This window comes from Neoarius graeffei, chromosome 16 (assembly GCF_027579695.1).
Source record: "Neoarius graeffei isolate fNeoGra1 chromosome 16, fNeoGra1.pri, whole genome shotgun sequence".
NCBI lineage: Eukaryota > Metazoa > Chordata > Actinopteri > Siluriformes > Ariidae > Neoarius > Neoarius graeffei.
In genome coordinates, this window is record NC_083584.1 from 64,604,957 (window position 1) to 64,628,791 (window position 23,835).

The 23,835-nt window shown below is 40.8% G+C and overlaps 1 protein-coding gene across 1 annotated transcript in view; it reads left to right on the forward strand.

The window, feature by feature from the left end:
• mpzl3 (myelin protein zero-like 3) overlaps window positions 1–21,137 on the forward strand; it is a 38,717-nt gene extending 17,580 nt beyond the window's left edge. The window contains exons 2-6 of the mRNA XM_060942218.1: window positions 3,195–3,367; window positions 8,963–9,173; window positions 14,276–14,462; window positions 16,552–16,621; window positions 18,354–21,137. Of these exons, the coding sequence (XP_060798201.1) occupies window positions 3,195–3,367; window positions 8,963–9,173; window positions 14,276–14,462; window positions 16,552–16,621; window positions 18,354–18,425 (713 nt within the window). The 3' untranslated portion in view covers window positions 18,426–21,137. The remainder of the gene's footprint in view (window positions 1–3,194; window positions 3,368–8,962; window positions 9,174–14,275; window positions 14,463–16,551; window positions 16,622–18,353) is intronic.
• Window positions 21,138–23,835: the final 2,698 nt, after the last annotated feature.

Below are 23,835 nucleotides of genomic sequence, written 5' to 3' on the forward strand. Positions count from 1 at the left end.
GTGACTGTTTTGTACGGAATGTCAGTGGAGATACAAATGCGGGGTCAAGCGACATGGCCGACATCCGGGTTTCTATTTTGCTCTGACGCTACTTGCAAGTCAAGGATGGTTATTATTGCACCTAGTGGTCAAAAATGGGAAGTGCTTCTCGCAAGCACAGTCCCTTGGGGCCCCCATACTCGGGGAGAAGCAGCAGACAGGGCAGTTAATGATTAGCTTATGCCAAATTCTCTGCAGCCACCTTGAGCTTATTTTCTAGCAAACAATCAGCACTAAGTGTAAATCCTTTTTGTAATTTTATCAGATATTTGTGCAATAAATGACAGCTTGCTGGCTGTTTGGAGTTCTTCTTGGCCTCTCTCTCTCAAATCCCTATTACACATAAGTACACACAGGAGATGCTCCAGCAAACACTTTTTACATTCAAATGTGTGGAAAAGTCAATAACACATGGTGGATCTATGGGTAGAGAAAGATAATACGCAGATATAATCATATTATACAGACAAACAGAGATGCACAGAACACTAATGCGTAGAGCATTGATTACATGCTTGATCATGGATTGGGGGGGGGGGATAAAACCGAGTTCTTCTGTCGTCCCTCTGGGGGAACGTGCAAAGGTTCTGGGTACAGCTGTACAACACTGTTTAGACCAACTGCCAGACAGGCAGATAGACCTGTAGATCAGCTGGCAGGCAGACAGACAGACAGACGGAAAGGTGGAATATGAAAATAGACGGTGCAAAAGGTATACAGACCCACACAGAGATGAACGGGTCCATAGGCTGTCACACACGCGCACAGACAGACAGCATTATCAGCAGATACACAGAGAGGCCATTTCTTACCCCTTTTCTAGGGCTGCACAATTAATCGAATTTAATCGAAAATCACGATTTTGGCTGCCACGATTAAATTAAATGAAAATCGTGATTTATTTCCATTTAAAATGCGAGCTCTGCTGCATATCTGATAAAGCACTTTTTGACCAGTACTCCGCCAAACCATTAGGGGGCAAACCGACGCATGTAAGGTTTCATTACTCCGCCTAAATAAGCAAGCAAGCCAAGTGACTTGGCTTGCTTGCTTATTTAGGCGGAGTAATGAAGCCTTACATGCGTCGGTTCGCCCCCTAATGGCGTGAGAGTAGGTAACAGATTGAGGTGAGAGAGAGAAGCTAACTATGTCGGAACAACAGACTATTTAGCACTGGAGGCAATGTTGTGACCTGCCTTCGCTCATGTTTAAAGCCAGAGCATGTTGATAGGCTGGTCTTTCTAGCTAAAAACTTGTAGGCCTCAGTATAATGCTATGTAATTGTTGCAATTGAGTTTTCAGTTCCTTCATCCTTTGGTAATTTCTTGGATAAATTTCATTTATTTGTCATTTGGAAATCAGAACTTCTGTTTGAAATTTCATTCTGCACTGAAAGCTGTTCATATTGTTTGTTTGAATATAGTGAGAAAATTTAAGTGATTTCCCTAACATCAAGAATAATCGTGATTAATAATCGTGATTACAATTTTGATCAAGATAATCGTGATTATCATTTTTTCCATAATCGTGCAGCCCTACCCTTTTCCACCAAATCAGTTCCAGGGCTGGTTCAGGGCCGGTGCTGGTTCACAACTCGTTCAACTTGCGAGCCAGCTGAGAACCAGTTTGCTTTTCCATAGCTCGGGGTGCTAAGGGGAGCCACATCATTACGTCACTGTATACGTCAGTTATGTCGCTGCGTTTGCATAAACCTTGGCGCGAACATCGAAGCAACAACAACACGGAGAAGAAGAAGAAGGAACAACAACAATAATAATGGATGACTGCTGCTTTATTGCATCCATGATATCTTGTCGCTTATTTAAAAATGGCGCCCTCTCGCAGTCTTGCTATTGTTGTTGGTCTTAACAACTCCGCCCCCCCGCTGATGTAAGCGGTTCTTTCCTCTAGCCCAGCAAAGAGCTGGTGCTACCCTGGAACTGGTTTTTCTGGCCCCAGAGCCAGTTCTTTGTCAGTGGAAACAGAAAACCCGATTCCAAACTAAGCACTGGCTCTGAACCAGTTCTGGAACTGATTTGGTGGAAAAGGGGTAACAGACTGATGGATTGATAGACAGACAGGCCAATAATCAGACAAATACACCTGTAGTGTGACAGGCGAACAAGGCAGATCCATAGACTGGCTGACAGACCGACTAATTTGCACTTCCACACTTTACAAAAATAAAATGCGCATGATTATTTATAGGAACGTGCAGGCAGATGACATTACACCCAGTTTACTATATCACAGGAAGGGGGGTGGAACCCTTCAAACAATATCAGGTAACGCATGGTTTCTGAACCGGAACTCTTGTGGGAATAATCAGTGGAAGAGGCCTGGGGATTTTTCCTAGTATTCCCCCCCCCCCCCCCCCCCCCCCCATGTCCATATGGCAGGGAATAAATCCTTGAATGTTATGGAACATGTCGAATTGTGTTCATTAGAGCGGTCACGGTGTAACATGAATAGGAATAGGTACAGCCTTAATTTCCTGGTATAGATGATGATGATGATGATGATGTCGTCATGCAGGAGCGGTATTTATGGGCGTGAGGAGTTGTCAGAAATCTGCTACAAGGGTTTTAGTCTTTTTAAGAGATGGAAATTAGGGAGAAGAGGGCGGTGCAAAAAAACCTTGAAATGCACCACAGGGTTTTGACGAGTGAATTTAATGGCGTAACTCGCCTGTCCTGCTTTTTCATCAGGTTTTAGTAATAATTCAGAAAAGATCAGTGATTTTTAAAGCGGCAGTTAAGTTTCACTGGAAAATCAGTGAGGCTAAAAGTGACGTTCCTTGCTCTGGAAAACGATGCTTTTTCTCGGATTGTGACCAGAGGCAGGGTCACAGCATAGAGCTGCGAGTGCTTTTCAGTGTGGTACATCTGCATCGCACTGATAAAAGTGAAATGCAGTGCGTGAACTGTAATCGTTGACATGTTGCTGTGGGGGAGGAGAAACAAACGCTTCTGGATGTGGTGTTATTGGAAAATAATCATGTGGTGTAAGAGGAGCACGGTTTCCTCACCTTTTGATTAGGTTCTATTCCGATAGCACAAGTTTTTAGTGAGGTTAATGCAATGAGTGAGATTTGGTGTGAAATAATACATTTTTTTTCAATTCCATTTTGTATTTTCCTTCTTTTCTCTGTTCAGTTTTGTGGTTCGGATCGGTGTCTTGTATAAAGGTGACCGCTCCAGAAGAGATACACGCAGTACTGGGTGAGACGGTAACTCTGTCCTGCCAGTTCACCTCGTCTCATCGCACGACGAGCCAAGTATCCATCGACTGGTCCTTCAGACCTCAGAATGGAGGCCCTTCCCGAGTCGTAAGTTCCTTTAATGATTACATGCACTATTAATAAAACATCTTTAACTAGCTTTAGTAATTAGTTAACTCCAGAATTATTGGTACCCTCCAGAGTGATATTTTGCACTTTGTGGGGTTATTTTAACACGCAGTGATTTTATTTATTTATTTATTTATTTATTTATTTTTTTTTCTTTTTAAGCACAAATATTCTTAAATAGTCTCATCTCATTATCTCTAGCCGCTTTATCCTGTACAGGGTCGCAGGCAAGCTGGAGCCTATCCCAGCTGACTATGGGCGAAAGGCGGGGTACACCCTGGACAAGTCGCCAGGTCATCACAGGGCTGACACATAGACACAGACAACCATTCACACTCACATTCACACCTACGCTCAATTTAGAGTCACCAGTTAACCTAACCTGCATGTCTTTGGACTGTGGGGGAAACCGGAGCACCCGGAGGAAACCCACGCGGACACGGGGAGAACATGCAAACTCCGCACAGAAAGGCCCTCGCCGGCCACGGGGCTCGAACCCGGACCTTCTTGCTGTGAGGCGACAGCGCTAACCACTACACCACCGTGCCGCCGTGTGTGTGTGTGTGTGTGTGTGTGTGTGTGTGTGTAATAAATGTATATATTTGCTATCTGCAGCAAAACAGTAGTGTTAAAATAACTGACATCCCCACAGTTAATATTTGGTGGTGAGAATTAGTGGCTAATAGCTTCAGTTCCATGAAGATTTATCAAATGTTTCAAGCCTTTTAGTATTATGTGCTTAATATTTTATTTTTAGCTACTTTTTTTTTCTTCTTGAGCAAATCCATATTGGAATGATCCAATATTACGTATGCATGAGTGGCAAAAGTATGTGAACCTCTAGGATTAGCAGTTAATTTGAAGGTGAAATTAGAGTCGGGTGTTTTCAATCAATGGGACAACAATCAGGTGTGAGTGGGCACCCTGTTTTATTTAAAGAACAGGGATCTATCAAAGTCTGATCTTCACAACACATGTTTGTGGAAGTGTATCATGGCACGAACAAAGGAGATTTCTGAGGACCTCAGAAAAAGCGTTGTTGATGCTCATCAGGCTGGAAAAGGTTACAAAACCATCTCTAAAGAGTTTGGACTCCACCAATCCACAGTCAGACAGATTGTGTACAAATGGAGGAAATTCAAGACCATTGTTTCCCTCCCCAGGAGTGGTCGACCAACAAAGATCACTCCAAGAGCAAGGCGTGTAATAATCAGCAAGGTCACAAAGGACCCCATGGTAACTTCTAAGCAACTGAAGGCCTCTCTCACATTGGTTAATGTTCATGAGTCCACCATCAGCAGAACACTGAACAACAATGGTGTGCATGGCAGGGTTGCAAGGAGAAAGCCACTGCTCTCCAAAAAGAACATTGCTGCTCGTCTGCAGTTTGCTAAAGATCACGTGGATAAGCCAGAAGGCTATTGGAAAAATGTTTTGTGGACGAATGAGACCAAAATAGAACTTTTTGGTTTAAGTGAGAAGTGTTATGTTTGGAGAAAGGAAGACACTTCATTCCAGCATAAGAACCGTATTCCATCTGTGAAACATGGTGGTGGTGGTGGTATCATGGTTTGGGCCTGTTTTGCTGCATCTGGGCCAGGACGGCTTGCTATCATTGATGGAACAATGAATTCTGAATTATACCAGCAAATTCTAAAGGAAAATGTCAGGACATCTGTCCATGAACTGAATCTCAAGAGAAGGTGGGTCATGCAGCAAGACAACGACCCTAAGCACACAAGTCATTCTACCAAAGAATGGTTAAAGAAGAATAAAGTTAATGTTTTGGAATGGCCAAGTCAAAGTCCTGACCTTAATCCAATGGAAATGTTGTGGAAGGACCTGAAGTGAGCAGTTCATGAGAGGAAACCCACCAACATCCCAGAGTTGAAGCTGTTCTGTACGGAGGAATGAGCTAAAATTCCTCCAAGCCGGCGTGCAGCACTGATCAACAGTTACCGCAAACGTTTAGTTGCAGTTATTGCTGCACAAGGGGGTCACACCAGATACTGAAAGCAAAGGGTCATATACTTTTGCCATTCACAGATATGTAATATTGGATCATTTTCCTCAATAAATAAATGAGCAAGTATAATATTTTTGTCTCGTTTGTTTAACTGGGTTCTCTTTATCTACTTTTAGGACTTGTGTGAAAATCTGGTGATGTTTTAGGTCATATTTATGCAGAAATATATAGAAAATTCTAAAGGGTTCACAAACTTTCAAGCACCACTGTACACTTAAAATCTGAAAGGCAGTCTACCTTTAAATAGCAGCTGAAGTCCAAAATGTCCTGTTTTTCTAGAAACTTCTTGCACTTCACTTTTACTACATTCACAGTCATTACTGAAGTATCCTCACTGGAATCTTCATGTCAACTCTTGTACTCGGGTAATACTGAAAAGGATAAATAATTAGTGATTGTTATATTCAATCCATTTAATGGAGAAGTCCATCAACTTGGTGAGCTTGGCTAACTCTTGAACTAGCTCATCCACATTTGCAAGCTGTTTATTTGTTCAAAACTTATTTCATGATAAATATTCAGAAGGAAAGTTAAAGGCAAAGATGTCTGTTGAGTCCAGAGACTTTGCTGTGAGCTTGCTGATGTGAGATGCAAAAAATAGATGCTGCTGCTGTGTGCACGCACGTACGCGCGCGCACACAATCGCTGCCAAAAGCCTGCTGGGAAAAATACAGAACACGCATCACTTACCTCATATGAATGATTCATCAAATCTATTTGACACCATATGAACCCATGTGAGGATTCATTTCACTTAGTGACTCACTTCTCCATGATGGAATTCTGTGCTGAAGTAGCCCTCTTTAGTCGTGTGTGTGTGTGTGTGTGTGTGTGTGTTTTTTTTTTTTTTTTTGTTATAGATTTATGTTAATTTTAGAAAAATAACATTCATACTAAAATTCAGTGTGAATGGTATTCACTGTATTCTGGTATTCACTACCTCCGAGTTGTCAGTAAGACAAGCACTGAAAAATAAGGGAATATTAAAGGTCACATCAGAGTGTTATAACTTTTTTTTTTTTCTTCCAATTTTAAAGATTCAGTCCAAAATGTTCACATCTAATCAATTTGTAATCATTTAAATGCTAAGAAAAATGTATCATGATATCGATATTGATATGATCATATTCCTCAGCCCTAGATACTGTTAATAAAACTGTATCGTGTATTCCTGTATTTAATACTTGGCCCCGAATGGTGTTCCATAGTAAAGAATCCTACCGTTGTTTGATACAAACGCCGCCCTACTTGCGTAACGCTCGCATACCTTCCGAATGGTCTGTAATTAAACCTTGAACACCAACGTGCACAATCTCAGTATCGCCTCCTCATTATGTGCTTGCAGTTCTGAATATGACTCCTAGAGAGTACGTTAAATATCTGAAAAACGTCCATGGCGATGAGAGATTCTTTTTAAAAGGTGAATTGAGACAAACTTGCTCTTCGCCCTCGTACTGGAGTCCTTTCAGTCGGAGCCCAAGTCGCATAAATGTGCTTTAAATACGCTGAGACTTTCAGTATTCATCTGATTTTATTGACCGAGAGTAAAGGCTGTGAGGTGGGAGTGACTGAACTCAATGGCACAGCATTTAAAGGTGTGTGTGTGTGTGAGAGAGAGAGAGAGAGGGAGAAAGAGAGACATCTGAAAATGAATAGCTAGATAATGTGAATTTCATGAAATATTAAACAGAGGCTCAAGGCGAAGTGTGTGTCTAAGAGCTAATGTATGCAAGAACACACAGACTTGAAAGGGATTTTAAAACAAGAATGTGTGTGTGTGTGTGTGTGTGTGTGTGTGTGTGTGTGTGTGTGAGAGAGTTAGTTTAGCCAACATTTTATAATGTCGTCGCCCCTCTTCCAAATATTTAACATAACACTTGGTGTGTGTGTGTGTGAGTGAAAAGTGAATTAAAGGCACTCGCTCAAACAGCCACTCTACCTAATTGGCTCTCAGAGGAGCGATGATGTCATTACCGTATTAAAAGGAAAAATTGCTCTGTCTGTGTCTCACGCTGCCTTTCAGTGGATTTTCTTTCTCTGTCGTAACCCTGATGTCACGTCTGTAGAATTTGCTCACTCTACTTCATTAGTCTATTTATTAAATCATCTGCGTTTTGGTTCTGTCAGTGTCTAATAGATTATTATGTAAATGAGACACGCCTCTGACAAACACGGCTTTAATTAACTCCTGCATATTAACACGCTGAGAGATTTTTCTCATTACCAAAAAAAAAAAAAAGGTCAGTTCCATAACTGGAAACGATTGAATTGGATTCTGTTACTTCTCCACTTCCAATAAGCTCTGAGGCTTCCCAGATTTCTCGTCGTCCTTGTGATGACATCATCGTCGTCACTTTCAGGAGGAAGCGTTTCGCTCAGTGCCAGCACTTACTCTTCCTGTTCCTGTACCTTTCCTTTAGTAAAGAACAACACGTCATACGTTTTATCTGGATAGAGTTGCGTTTAATGTTGTGGGTTCCTGTTCTGACTTGTGGTTATAGCAGCTGTAAACAGCTGTTCTCTCACCAGCCTCTTGAAGTTAACAAGGGAGAGGGGGATAAACTGAAAAGTGTGAACTCGTCTGTCCTTAAGATGTCGGAAACATTACAAAGCACTGACACTGGAGACTCCTCCTTTTACCTAAATTTTCTGACACATGCAAACACTATTGTATAGCGCCCACTGCTGCTCAGGACAGGAAGCGCGAGGTAAAGATGCTCAACTCTGACACCTATTCGTGCTCTGATTATCGGATAAGCGTGTACACGGCCATCTCCTGCTCTCAGTTCGTCTGGTTTTTTTTTTTTTTTTTTTTCTCTCATATGTCATTGAGCAATTATTGGACGCTTCACTTGTCTCTCTCTGCTGCGTTTTCATTCCCAGCTCAAACCATGATGACGAAGGGAAAGGAAATTAAAAAAAAAATGTTCTGGTGTAGGAAAAACTTTTTACATGTGGTTGAAGATATTAAAATTTCACCACATAAAGATAAACCAGAAACACAGCTCTAATTAGCTAAATGCATATTAACACCTTGAAAGATTTGTCATTTATCAAAAAAAAAAGTCAATTCCAGAACTGAAAAATAATTGAATTGGATTTTGTTACTCCACTTCCAATAAGCTCTGGAGTTTCCTAGATTTCCCTGCATCACTGTGATGACCTCATCAGAATCACCACCTCGTTGTCACTTTCGGGAGGAAGTGAAAGAAAATCACATCGTGAAGACTGAATTCTATTGCCACTAAAAGATGTGCTTCCTTTACATTTCTAACCTAATGTACTGATGGCGGGGGGGAAATCACTGCTGCAATGTAAAGAACGACTCAGGAACTTGCTTTGATGGCACTGTCTTGGCACCGAGGTAAAAGTCACTTGCCGGGTTTGAACACGTGCCTCATCATCTCTTCTCGTCACTGTTCTCTGCCTGTTTTTAAAATGGCAAAATGCCAAGGCTCAAAAGTAAATGAAACCTTCACCATAAAGCTGCAATGTGTATGTGTGTGTACAGCTATATAATTTTTTTTTTTTCACTTTTTTCCTCCCAGATCTTCCACTTCTATTTAGTGGCGTACCCACTGCAGGAAGGGCACCTCAAAGGGCGTGTACAGTGGTATGGTAACCCGGCGCAAGGTGATGCATCAATCCAGCTCCTGAACGCATCACTAAGCGATAATGGCACTTACAGCTGCGCCGTTCGCAACCCACCCGACTTCCAGGGTTCTCCCTCAAACACCATCCTCACCGTCAGCCTCAAGAGTAAGAAATGCTTTGAGAGATGTTTTATAACTATTCTGTTGAACAAGTTTCAGAAGTCATTTTTACTTTTGGGCTGTGTGGGCTGCACACCTGTAGTTTTGCTGGTTTATACACAAGTGGTCAAATGTTTAGAATTGTACTATTTATTTGGGTGGTGTAGTGGTTAGCACTGTTGCCTCACAGCAAGAAGGTTCTGGGTTCGAGCCCAGTGGCTGATGGGGGGCCTTTCTGTGGGGAGTTTGCATGTTCTCCCCGTGTCTGTGTGGGTTTCCTCCGGGTGCTCCGGTTTCCCCCACAGTCCAAAGACATGCGGTTAGGTTAACCCTCTGGGGTCGAGAGCTTCGCCAGCGAAGCTCGACAGGTTTAGAATGTATTTTGGATAAATATCTTCAAGTTATCATCATACAAGCATGATAAACATATTGACAAATTTACACTTTTCCTATGTGCCCACTGCCAAATAATATATTTTTTAAATTGCCTAAATTAGATGAAACATAAAACTTGTCACCTTACTCAGTCACACCGGAGTCAGAGCGCTGAGCGTGCACTTACACATTCATAAAAGAATATTCACATGGTAACGGCATGATCACTTTCACTCTTGGTTTCGATTGTTTTCTGTTTTGCTGTGGGAACGCCCACCGTAAACAGGATAAAATGTTGGACATAGTTCAGGCTGTTTGGAGGTAAAACTTGTTTCGAGATGGCACGCGGATTTTATGTGCTTCACATGATTCAGGACAGCGATTCAATTCAATCTTGAGAACCCCGACACTGATGGTGAGTCGTGCTTTTTTTTTTTTTAAATTAATTTATGGAATTTTTTTTTTTTTTTTTTACTTTGACCCGATCCAGATGAAGATTAGCTCAAGTAAGTGTAAATATTTCTTCTGTTTATTATGAGCAGATCAGTTGATTATGCGTGCGCTGTAGTGCACACACAGGAAAAATGACTGAGCAATTTTTCCAGAGTTAAAAGTATTTCCCTCAAAAATAGTTGATTTTGAGTTTAGAGAGTAAAATTTGGAGTTTACAGAGTAGTTGTGTAGCAGAGTCGGTTGTGGCTCTGAACTGAGTAAAATGGTACAAGAGTTAATTTCAAGACGCACTGAATCGAGTCAAATACCAAAATAAAGCCACATACCAGATAAATGAAGATGTTGTAAAAAGCAGTTTTAGAACTGTGTTGGAATGTGCGAAAAAAACCATGACCTTACCCATTGGGACGAACTGTTGATCACTTGGCCTGAGATTAAGATTTAATCTGATGGGATTAAGAGATGGTAATGGGAGGGGTTTTCACTCTTCTCATTGAATGGAATGGAATTTTTTACTCTTCTCATTGAATACTCCTCCAACTGGCAACCCTTTATCCCAAAACAATAGGACATAAATGTTTTGATGGCCAGTTAATTGTCCAAATCAATGGAGCAGATTAAAGTTTTTGTGCTTGATCCATTCCTAAGACTGAACAGAATCACCTCAAGTGATCACAATGGGTAAGGTCATGTTTTTACACACATTCCAACACCGTTCTAAAACTGCTTTTAACAACATCTTCATTTTTCTTTTTTTTTTTTTTTAAGTACAATCCTGACGACATAAAGACTACAGAGATGTTATCGTAGCTGAACTTGTGCTGAATACAAAAAAAAGTCATATGACTTTGAAAATACTGCTAAGATTTGTTGAAATTGACAACAAAATCATTAGAGTGCCAGAAAATACTCTCAGACCCCAGAGGGTTAACGTGGGGCAGCCTTGGGCTGAAGTGCCCTTGAGCAAGGCACCTAACCTCCAACTGTTTCCTGGGCGCTGTAGCATAGCTGCCACTGCTCTGGGTATATGTGTGCAGGCCCGCCGACAGGGGGGGACAAACGGGTATGTTGTCCCGGGCCCAGGAATGGGGAGGGCCCAGAACTGGGCTCTCATGAAGTTGCGATTAAATTATTTTATTTCATTTCAAAATGTGTTGATTTGGGGGAGAAATGTGCTATATTTGCATTCAATAAATGATTTCTCGATCTTTTGCCTTTATTGTCTTTGAAAAAGGCGTCAAGAACCCCCTACCACCCCTAATGCAACAATGGTTTGGTCTGACTCTTTGATTAAGGGGAAAAAAACGACATCGTTCGATCATAGCGCTTCGACAATCAGCGTGCGTGCCATTTGCCAACATGCACAAGTCAGGAGCACAGAAAAGAAAAGAAAAGAGAAAAAGAGAGGAAGAAACCAAGAGACTCAGGGGCTCACTGCATAAATATTTTAAAAAAGATTGGGATGATGCAGCAGGTACTAGCAAAGGCAGTGGGGCAGCTGAGCCAGGTAAGACACAGCCAACTTTTTCCAGCCCCGTAAAGTAACCCCAACCAAGGCACGCGCGGCACGCAATTCATGTTACAAACGAGGGGAGAGCAAGTCACACTGATACCATATCAAACGCACAGGGCACTGAATCATTTCATAACCACAACGGCTTAATAACATTTGCGTTTCATATATCTGATTGAAGCTAAGAATATTCACATTAGCCCGCAATCATATCCCGCCGTTTCTCGAGCGGTGTGTTCTTCTCTGCTTTTCACACTGGACAGTACGCACGCACAGTATACTATGTTCGCCCCCAGCCCTGCCCGAAATCCCCCGTCCATCGCTGCTCCTTCAAGAGCACCCCAATCGCGTGATTATAGTAGACTATCCACGAGTTTAGGAAGGCATTGCGGGGGCTGACGCATGCAGGCTTGGGGCGTAACAGAATACATTTAATGGCGTTCGGTTAAAGGATACAAAACAGTAACCGCTTATTCCGTTACAGTACAGGGGGGAAAGATTCAGTGAAATTGGGGATTACTTCACAGGATCACAATGTGTGTGAGGTTGCTGGTTTTGGGCTGCTTTTTTTTTTTGTTAAAACTGTAAAAATGTTGAAATGCTAAAATGAAATGGTTGTTGACCGGTTGAATGGTTTTTGAATACCTGTCATTTAAGGGTTGGAGTGAGTAGAGACTGGGATAAGAGAGGTGGGTGTGTGTGTGTGTGGGTTGGCCCGGGGGGGGGGCCCATTCAGAGCATTTTGTCCCAGGCCCAGCCAAAGCTGTCAGCGGCCCTGTATGTGTGTGTGCACATTGCTCGTGTGTGCGTGCGTGCATGTGTTCACTGCTTCAGATGGGTTAAATGCAGAGGATGAATTTCACTGTGCTTGAGTGTCCATGTGACAAAATAAAGGCTTCTCTTCTCTCTCTATTTACTATAAACATATGGTAAATCACAATGAAATATATAAATACTATAAAATGTCAATTTGTATTTCCCACTGGTTGATGGTTTTAAGACAACACTGTTGCAACCCCACGATAACTAACTCCTCGGGGGACGTCCATATAGTTAATTATACCTAAAAGTTCGTAATACTGAACACTTGTCGCACCAAACACTCATGTTCTATGCAGAATTGTAGGCACATTTCTCCTTATCAGAGATTTCTCTTCCTGAGTCACTATCGCACTTCACTGAGTTAAAGGATCATGAATGGAGGCGATGATTTCTTCATCTGTTCTAGAAACGATGGAGATTACTGGTGTATCATTATCAGTGTCCACCCACTGACTCACTATGTTTTCTAAATCTTCACCATTCAGTTCATTCATGTGTTACAAATCACTGATGATGTCATTTAGGTTGCAGGGCGGAGCTTATTTAAAAACCTCGCCAGTGCGCTTTAACTAGGTGTTAAGTTTAGCAGTATCAGCAATCATTTTGTCCTTTTTATTGATTCTTTGATCACCGTTCTTGAAAATTGTTAGTGATTGACATCTAAATCATATTTTTAAAGTCAAGCCTTTGTTTTATGGTGTTAACACGTATTGTTAACTTGACTGCGGAGTTGATTACTTATTGTTGTCTCTGGTGGGAAGAGGAACACATAGCTCAGTGTGTCATGTGAGCAGGTGAACGATGGGTATAATTGCAGGAAGAGTGTTTATTTACAAACCGGCAGGCAAACAGGTCAAAAACATAAGACAAAGGCAGGGTCGTGAAACAGGTAATGGTTACATGAGGAACAAACAGAATAGTGGAGGCAAAGACGAAATGCAGAGTCCAAATGCACAAAAAGTTGAAACCAGAAAGGCAAAGCGCACATATAAGGCTTGGTAATGTGACACTCGGTACAGTGCGTATACTTCAAGTGTGTGTGTTCTATAGAGTCCTTATAAACCCATGCTGTGATTGTGCTCTCCTCTGGAACAGGTGCATAGCACTGTATTTGGTCCCAATGGCGCTGCACGCTCAGAGTGCCAACGTGTGTTGGGACATGGTGATGACGGGGGGGGGGGTGTCCCCCCCCCCCCCCCCCCCCCCCGACTTAGTGTGCTATGTGCGAAAGTTCATAGTCAGAGTTTGTAATAGTGGGATTACAGGGTATTTGAAAGCAGTGTTTACTTTGTTGAAGGAAACAAAATGGTAACTAAATAAAAATCCAACCTACTCAAAACATTACAAAATCAAATGTTTCAAAAACGACATGTATTAGAACTTTTGTAAATATAACATGCATATATAAAATGTTTTACACTCACCTAAGTTGTCGCCGGACCCCTTTATACTGTTATACTAACAAGTGTAACTAACCCTAACCTAGTATACCTGAGGACACTCACTAAAATCAGTGCACTTAATTTCTCTTTGTGAATGCAGCATAAGTGGTTTTTTTTTTTAAATGTCTCCTGTCTTATAAAAGAGTAACTATGTTAGAGACTCGTAGCCATATGATAATTTCATCCACTCCAGAACATTCATTAAGAAGCTAACACACAACAGAGGAAATCTTTCATGAGTCCGTAATGGAAATGTGCAATTGTAAATGTACAGTGTTCTCGTGTTCCTGTTAAGAAGGAATTAAAACATGAGACGTTGGGGAAATTCACTAGAAAAATGTTTCCATTAACCACAAATGTTCCATTTCAGTGACTTTTAAACTTCTGTAGTTTGTCACCAGCTAAATCTAGACTTCTGTGCTTTTCTCAAAAGTGAGAACTCGATCCAGATCAGTTGCTAAAATTAACAATTTCAAATATCTTCATCTTCTGTTTATTTCTCAGAAGCAAGACTGCACTTTTCGGACATTGCCATGCTGCTGTTCTTCATCCTCCTGCCGTCATCGCTGATAGCTTTGGTGTTGTTAGCGAGAATGTTCTGTCCGTGTTGCTCTCCATGGGTCAAGAGCTCGCATCCCAGCCATCACTCGCCCATAGAGGTCACTGATGGGGAAGAAATGCTCATATACAGGTCTCGGATCAGATTATATCCTGGTCGTTATGCAGCAACATACAGAATATCTATCTTAACGGTTCAAACAAAAGGCCTGCTTTTGGTTTATTTTAATACAGTGTTTATACTATAATAGGAACACCTGTACACCTGCTCATTGGTGTACGACTCCAATCGGCCAGTCATGTGACACAACTTGTAATAAAATCATGTTGAGGTCAAGAGCTTCAGTTCATCAGAATCAGGTTTATTGCCGAGTACCTTCTCACATACAGGGAATGTGGTTTGGTGCTTGAACAGTTAAGATTTTTGAATTTAGCAAAGACAAAAAGTAGCAACGTACATAGAAGAATATGAAATGTGCAAAATTGAAAAGTGGACACATTTAAGGGGTGAGCGCATGAGTTGTTGGAGAGCAAGCTGTACAGTATGTCTGGAATGTGCAAAAATAGGTCACATGATGAAAACGGAGAAGAGACAGAAGAGTGTGAGAGCGGAAGAGATGAGGTGTAATGGGCTAAGCCAATAACCAAGTGTGAGCTGGATGTTCAGACATCAGAATGTCCTTGGGGGGGACATGAGGTTTGAGTATTCTGGAAATCTCCTGGGCATACCTGTCAACTTTGAGGTTTGAAAAAAAGGGATATTTCCCAGATTTTTAACTCAAAATAAGGGAAAATTTCAGAAAGTCATACCCTTCACCAAAAGTGGGTGTGTAGTTGAATGGGGGGCAATTTTCTATCTAGTATTTGTGATTTCCTGTACTCTGGTGCATGTTGGTGATAGCCAAGACCCAAACTCAATATGCTTATGGTTTATAGCTATACATTTATTTTTATTTGCTTTCAGTGGTACCAGTTATTTCCCAAATTAAGGGCTAAAATACGTATCTTATGTTAAAATAAGAAAGGTCATTATATAACCAGTCAATAAATTCAATTCCATTGCAATTTATTATGGTTTTACCATAGTCATGGCCTCGGAACGATAGATAGAGAGATAGATAGAGAGATATAAAATATTAAACCAAGAGTGATTTAAAATGGGTAAGTTTCAGATAGAAAATAAAATGGACAATGAGTGGATAAAACAGTTAATACACCAATTAGTTTACACTAGGCTATTTATGAGGTCTTAGCCAGGATATACTTAATGTAAACATGTGTAGCTTACCTTTGATTATTTGGGAGGCTTTCGTTTTCCCCATGGAAAATTTCTTTGCGAGGGAAGAGTCTGGGAACATTCCAGCCACGCACTTGTTGAAATCATCAAAGAAAGAGAGGCTAATGTTTTTCTTAGCTATTAGCATCGCCATCTTCACCTCAGACCTAATCAGTGTTGCCAGATACTGCTGACGTTTTCCAGCCCAAAATATGTTCAAAACCCGCCAAAATGCACTTGAAACCGCCCAATCTGGCAACACTTGACCTAATCTCTTGTTCAGCCTCGCCTCCGGACGGAGTTCTGTAATTACTGATGGCTGAGAGGGCGGGGACGTGAATTCATGGCCCGACTTCCTGCTGTAAACTCCTGTCCGAGGCGCGTCATGAATTCTGGACCTACCGACTTTTTTATATTGTGAAAATACGGGACTTTAATATAATGTGAAAATATGGGATATTTTCGGGAAAATAAAAAAACGGGAAGACAGCGGGAAATAAGTCAAAATAAGGGATTTCCCGGGAAAAACGGGAGGGTTGACAGGTATGCTCCTGGGATTTTTCCACACACATCTAACACGCGGCGGTTCTGCAGGTGTAAATGGTTTGTTGATGAGAGAGACAAGAGGACAATGGCCTGACCAACTGCTTCAACCTGTCCGGAAGGTTGCAGTAACTCAAATCACCCCTCTACATCTGTGCTGAGCAGAAAAGCATCTCCGAACGCACAACACGTTGAACGAGCAGGTGTACAGGCATTCCTAATAAAGTGGATACTGAGTTTTTATGTCTTCTTTGCATATAATTCAAAAATGTTTCTTGGATATTGAAGGCAGTTATGTGTAGGTAACTGTACGGTGCATAATACCAATTTGGTTCGTGGTTGTAATATGAGAATGTAAAAAGAAAAGACACTGTTTATAGCGTGTGTTTTTGATTCTCTGCAGTAAGGAGTACGGATACCATCACCCTTCGTCAAAGCATAAGCCTGCCATGTGCTGCGAAATGTATCTGAAGGTTGGTATCTCGTATATAAATATGAGTAAAGAAATGGATATGAAGTAATCATCAGAAAATTAGGAAAATATCCACAAGTCATTTGTGCGTGTTAGTGAAACAGAAATGGTCATCTTTGTTAAATATGGTATCGTCAAAGGGGTAATCGAGCTTTCCGAATGCGTATCTCTCATAAGAATGTGAGAGGCTCAGCTTAGTATAAGCCTTCCACTGATTATTTTTTTTTTATAAACATCAAATAACTATTTTTGAATCATTTATATAACTGTTGCCATGTTCTAGAGAAACACAACGCTGTACAACCAGCTCCATAATCTCATAACTTGCTCTATGGCCGCCTAATAACCATTTTTCTCCAACCATGCTAAAAATGACGTCACAAACTTGCGACATCTAGTTGCACAACCGTATTATTTGGATAAGAAGCTCTTGGGAAATCTGAGCAACCTATCAAATAAAGAGTTTAGTTAATCTTACCAAAATTGGCTACATTTAGGGAGGGAGGGGGGGGGGGGGGGGGGGGAAAGTCGTCAAAATGATCTGCAAACTTGGAGAAAGGAGACAGAAGAATTTTTGGAGTGCAGCTACTTGGGGAGAACAGTAAGGCATTTGTTGCTTTACATTCTCAAAATTGAGCTTTTCCCTGCGCGGTCAATAAATAGTCTGCAAGTGCTCACCAGGAAGTAGCCCCAGTCTGGCTTCACTACTCTCCATTCAAACCCATCCATTCTTTTTACTGTCAGTGGGTATGAGCTATAGCTAGCTGAAGCTGTCATTAGCAACTAAACATGAATAGCAAAGCTAAACACCTACCGTAGTCAAGTGTGTGTTATTAGAGTTAATGAGTCGTTTCCGCAGTCACTACACACTACCTACTTAACCGAGATATGCCTCGGTCACAACCGGCCGTACGTGCTCCTACGGCTGGTCTACGTGCAAGAAACGCACGGAGGGCGCGCGTGTGACGTGCTGATTTTTGAGCCGTAGACTGGCCGCAGACCAGCCGCAGAGGTTCTTTGTCATGCCAAACAAACTCTACGGGCGCTTACGTTTTTTCAGGTTGCAAGACAAACTTGCGGCCAACGTGAGTCTTTCTCCATGAGCAAAAAAAACGCAGCGATTTGGGAAATGCCAAAAATCGCACGGCCAAAAAAATCGTACGTCCGGTTGTGACTTAGGCTATAGCTAGCACAACACAACGGTGGGCCTCTCGACGTTCTTCAAATGACCCCATGTTCACTATCACTTGCAGCTTGTCACTTGTAGGTGTGGCTGCCTGTCCGTGGGGTTTTGTATCCCCTGCTGGCCGAAAGGCCCGAAGGGGGATTGTGTCGTGGCAATGTCCGTCCGTCCGTCCGTCCCGGGAAGGGCTTTTCTGAAAATCAACTCCTCTCTCGATTTTTGGAGGAACTTCACGAAACTTGACAGGATTCTTTGTTGTATGTCGGTAATACACATATTGCAGTTTCGTTCAATTCAGTTGCATTTTACCAGAATTATGGCCCTTGGTTACCCAACTTGTACTTTGACAATTTCATGAGGGTGTATTAAGCACTTACAGCATAGATATAGTTGCCAGCGGGGGATATTGTGCTCTCCGAGCACTCTCTTGTTTTTGTTTGTTTACTTGTTTTCGTTTCGATGAAATAGTAGTAGCTACATATAGTTTCTAAAGCTAACCAGTGAATGTGCCGTTGTATCTTTTTAACCTCTCTTTTGTGTTTTGTTTCAGGACTCGGATGAAGAATACTACAGATATATCGAGAAGCATCAGTTACAAATGGACGCCGAGTCGCAGTGTTAGATTCCTGTAACACGACGCTCGGTTGGAAAAACAGGCAAAAGAGCTTCATGATAATTTTGTACAAAAACAAATGTTTTACAGCTGCTCTGATCTAAACTCAGTTTTACCTGAGTCCATTCAGCCTTTGGTCTATTGGATTCTTGCTAGCTTGTTGATTTAGCGCTATGTTTCTTCCTGTTAGCTGTAAAATAGCCTGAGTTCAGAATGCTCTAGAAAGCTAGCCACTGTTGCTTCAACTGCACACCAACACCAGCCAGTAAAACGCAGTAAGACTAGCCACGAGGCTAACGATGTTAGCATTTGAGTCTAGCAAGTAGAAATAGAACCAGAACTGTTCCTAATTTACAATCTTCTTGTGCTAAAAATCAGTTTACATTCTCTGCATGGTTAGCATCCAATATTTATTGTCTGAAAAACAGACTTTTGAAATTTATGCTGACGTTAATCTGAGCAACTTTATTAAGCCTAAAATGATCTGAGCCATGCTCATTCAGGCTGTGTGCTACTGTTTCATTAGCAATATCGCCATGAAGTATTTATTAACGGTGTTATTGGCTACACTAGTGATAGCAAATGCAGGCTAGTGGCCATCTTTCAAGGTTTATAGAAAATGAATAGGTTTTGAACTAAGCTGTAGAGGATGCTAGGCTTCGTTTAGTAATAAAGTAGTGCTTGCTAGCATGTCATATTTGCATTTACTAACTTGGCCCTTGCTGTATTAGCAGTTTTATCATTCAGAATTTTCTAGAATACAGTTAAAGCATGCAGGATTTCCTTTTCTGGACTGGAGTTATGGCAATGTCATGTTAAAAACGGACAATTTAATATTAATACACTTCTAAACGAGAGTTCCATGTTTAGAAACCGATGGATTTCAGCTATACTGGTGTAATATTTTTATTTTTGTGTTAAGCTTATTTACATTATTGCTCACTTCTGTTCTAAATTACAAGAACTTCAGGCTGCTGCTTTTTTTTTCTTTTTTTTTTTTTTGACAATTTTGCATTTTCAGGAAAATGGGAAATGGATCCAGCTCTCTGCACACGCTCGCTTGTTTGCTAACGAAAATCAGATTGCTTTAATTGTTTTGTTAAATGATCATCTGGAAATGTACACATTTCTGCAAGGATCTTTTTACAAAATGCAGTTATACAGCTGTTATAAGCAACAGACCAGGCTTATTGTGTATTTTATTTGAAGAGGTGTAATATTGAGAGTATATTGTTGAATTTAAAAAAGTGCCAGTTAAGTTAATAAATAAAATGTGTATATAGTTCTGAGGTCTTGTTTTACATCGAGTATGAAAGCATTGATTGATTAAAGCATCAAACATCATCCATGTTGAACATGTTGTGTTCAGTGAAAGGGAAAAGAGTTATTTTTCTAAGCTCACTGCACATCCAAGGACGCGTTATCCTAATGGGCTTCATGGGCAGCTGCCCGGGGGCCTCGGAGGTAGCGAGATCGAAAAATATGAAACGATATTTTCAGAAGTTTTGATCATATTGATAACGTTTTTGATGCATTTCGCCACCCGTAAGGGAGCCCACCTTGTCCCGTCGCATAAATCACCCGTCATTGTCAATATGATCACTGTCCACCATGTCTTCACGCGCTACGCCAGCTTGAGTTCAATGATTTAATTAATGACTTCGCTTTCCAGGAAAGTGCCCTTGTAAGTTGACCCATGGCTGTCAAACTGAATGCGCAAAGCTGTGTGCCACTGCTGTTTGGGACATTACGTGTGTGAAAGGATGAAATGTTTCTCACAGCCTAACATTTTGAGATTTATTTCTGAGAAGCAAGATATTTTTCTTTCTTTGTTGTCGCTCTGTTTTCACAAGTTAAAAGTCGCCTGGATTCCAAAATGAAAATGAACGGTTATATACCAAATGAATGTTCTTGTTCTGAATACTAAAGAAACTGTTGTAGGCCTCGGTTATGTTCTTGACATGTTGTTCATTGACTCACTCATTCAAAGGCTTCTTGAGGCTAAACCAGAGGTGGGCAAACTACGGCCCGCGGGCCACATCCGGCCCGTTGGCGTTTTTAATCCAGCCTGCGGAAGACAATCATATAAACACGATTGAGCAGATCTATAAACTATAAGCATCAGTGTTATCACGTAGACAGGTGTTCTAGAGATCCGTCTTTCCAGTCAGTCGTATTCACGTGAGATTACATTTGCAGAGTGGTGCAGCGCGTGCCATGGAAGTCATTCTGGCGCCCGTGCCACTGATGATCTCGAGAACACAGGATAAAACTTTACAATGAGTGGTCCTAAAAAAAGAAAAGTGGACAGTGAGTGCAGGGTGTTCAATAAAGAATGGACAACTAAATATTTTTTTGCTGAAGTCCAATCAAAGGCTGTATGCCTTATTTGCAAAGAAACCGTTGCAGTTTTAAAGGAATATAACATCAAACGGCACTTTTCCTCCAAGCATGCTAGTTATGCTAACAACCAGTCAGCGCAAGAACAGATGAATACAGCTCAGCGGTTGCGGAGTGAATGTGAGTATTAACACTTTCTCTTTTTAAAACTATGTTGGAGCTGTAATAAGATGGTAGTCACATGTTTACAGACGCTTTCTGTTAAATAATTAATATTTTTACATTTTTTATAATCTTTACTTTCTCTGCATGTTTTAAATTTACTTTAATTTTATTCTATTTTATTCCGCTGGTTTCTTTTTCTCCTTTTTTCTTTTTTGGCATTTTATTATTTTATTTCTACTGTTTAATTCTTATTTTCTTTTAATTCTTTTAATTGTTTTAGATTAAAAATAAAATTATTTTATGTAATTTTATTTCTCTATTGTTTACTGTTTGTTTTTGCTTCTGTAAAGCACATTGAACTGCCATTGTGTATGAAATGTGCTATATAAATAAACTTGCCTTGCCTTACAGACATAATATAAAAAGTATAACTCTCTTAGTAATTTTGGTTGTCGTGGGTGGCTGCTGTAGTGCTGGTGTTTGTGTATATATTTTTTTATGTGCCAATCTATTGAACTGCAAACATTTTTCTGCTCTGCCTTTGTTGACTGAGAACTAAAATAAATGTCAATCTGATCTGCATTTGGGTCTCTGTCAGTGAAGGCCTTACAATAACACTAAAGCTTTTCCGGTTTATGTTCGATATGTATGAATTTGGTGCTGGCCCGGCCCGCCTGGCAAATTTCAAAAGTCAGTGTGGCCCCTGAGCCAAAAAGTTTGCCCACCCCTGGGCTAAACTTTTTAGTTAACCAGACTTGTTAACCGTGATGTCTGATGGATTTTTTTCACCATGCAATTGCCTATTTCACCATTTGCTTTTTCTCGATTAAATAGGTGTTGATGGATATAAAGTTTTATCGTTCAATAGTATTTCTAATTGTGCCACTGTCATTATTTAAGTTTCTGTGTCTAGTTAGACAGGCACGTCTGAGGGGGTGAAATTTGCTGAGCGCAGTTGACAACAGGTGGGGGTGGGGCCTCGGCAAGGGTTAACGCAGCCCTGTGCACATCTGTCTTAATTTTGTCCCAAAAAAAAAAAAATCTTTTGTGTAGAAATGAATGCATTTGCTGATTGGACGGTGGATACTCCACTAATAATATTCATTTAACATTTACAGAAGGAGTCCCCAGTGTCAGCGCTTTGTAAAGGGATTCTGACATTTGCAGGTTTCTGCTTCTGCGGTTTTGTTTATCGCTGCTGTATGTAAATGGACCTGCCATTTTATTAGGGACACCCATCCAGCTGCTGTTTTATGTGGTAGACTTTCACTGTGGCATGGGTGTTTTGGTTTGAGTATTTCAGAAACTGCTGATCTGATCTCCTGGGGTTTTCTCACACACAGCAGTCTCGAGTTTACACAGAACGGTGCGAAAAACACTGAGTGAGTGACAGTTCTGTGGGAGGAAACAAACGTCTTGTTGATAAGAGAGGTCAGAGGAAAATGGACAGATTGAACAGTCTGAGCTGCCAGGAAGGATACAGTAACTCCGTATAATCACTCTTTACAACCGTGGTGAGCAGAAAAGCATCTCAGCATGCAACAGCAGAAAAATGCATTGGGTTCCACTCCTGCAGCCAAGAACAGGGATCTTTAGAATCAACAAGTTCCTGTTAAAGTGGACAGCGAGTGTATGTTTTGCAGATGTTGTGGCCTGTCCGGCATTTTTGAAGTTCTGATGAAAAACATTAGCTATATATAGCTTCTAAAACTAAACAGTTAAATGCAAATAAAGTAACCACCTCAACAGGATAAAAATGGACCGTTTTTGTTTCCATCCCTGCTTTGTTGTCTGACTGGCAAACAATTATTCGGGGGAAAAAAACAACAACCTGTATTCCCTCATCAGTGACATTCAAGATCTCTTCTACTTCCTTCCAAGCTTTACTTTACTTTGTAATGTCTCTATAGTTTTAATGAGAGGGCGTACGTGAGAGGATATGATGAAATCACAGTTCTAATGTTTTACACTATAATACTATAGTACTATATCCACAGTAGAATGGTGACTGTATCAGCTCTTTCCCTGTGGTTAGAGCTGTCTCTAGTGTAAATTGGCTTTTTTCCTCTTCAGGGGAAGCAAGTTGTGCCTCCTCTCCAGGCGCTGTGGTTTTTTTTTTTTTTTTTTCTTCCTCCCTAATGGCTCTCTTACTATGGTAAAGAGCAAAATGGCAGCAGATGGAAGTAAACCACAGGTACCGCAGGAGGAAGTTGGCTTTAAATTGTACACGCAGGCGTTTACTCTACGCATGCTGTCTTTAAGTGTCTGAGATTCTGATATTAATCAGATAATATATACATTTTGACTATAAATGACCATCTCAAGGACCTTGCCCAATTCCTATTTGGATTTCTAATGCTAATCAGTCTTAATTACAGTTAAATATGATTTTAGCAGAAAGTGTTGATTCATTTTCTATAACAGCAGCTCTGACAGTCATGCAGATGCAAATCACAGGTTTGTGTTCACGCAGGCATTATCGTTTCTATAGTAACAGCTCAGGCTTGTATGGTGGACGCTCCAAACAAGTAAACGTGTAATTATTATTCATATGGTAACGTTTCCTTTAAGGAGACATCTCAGTGTTTTTAATAGTCCAAGGTAAAGCTGTAGATTTCCAACCATGTCTTTTTTTTTTTTTTTTTTTTTTTTTTTTTTTAATTTAAAAAAAGTGCCCTATATTGGGTGTAGAAACTGTTATAAGCTTTCAATTAGCTTCCCCCCCCCCTCACTATCAGCTCCCAGTTCTGAAAATTCATTTGAACAGGATTATTAGTCTGTTTGCTGTGTACTTGTTGTGTTTAGCTCCAACTTCCTCCACACAGTTTCTCTTGACTGTTCCACTTTTAGAGCTGTGTGGGTTTGGTGTTAATTGATGTGCATCACATTTATACGGCACTTTAGTTGGCTTTAA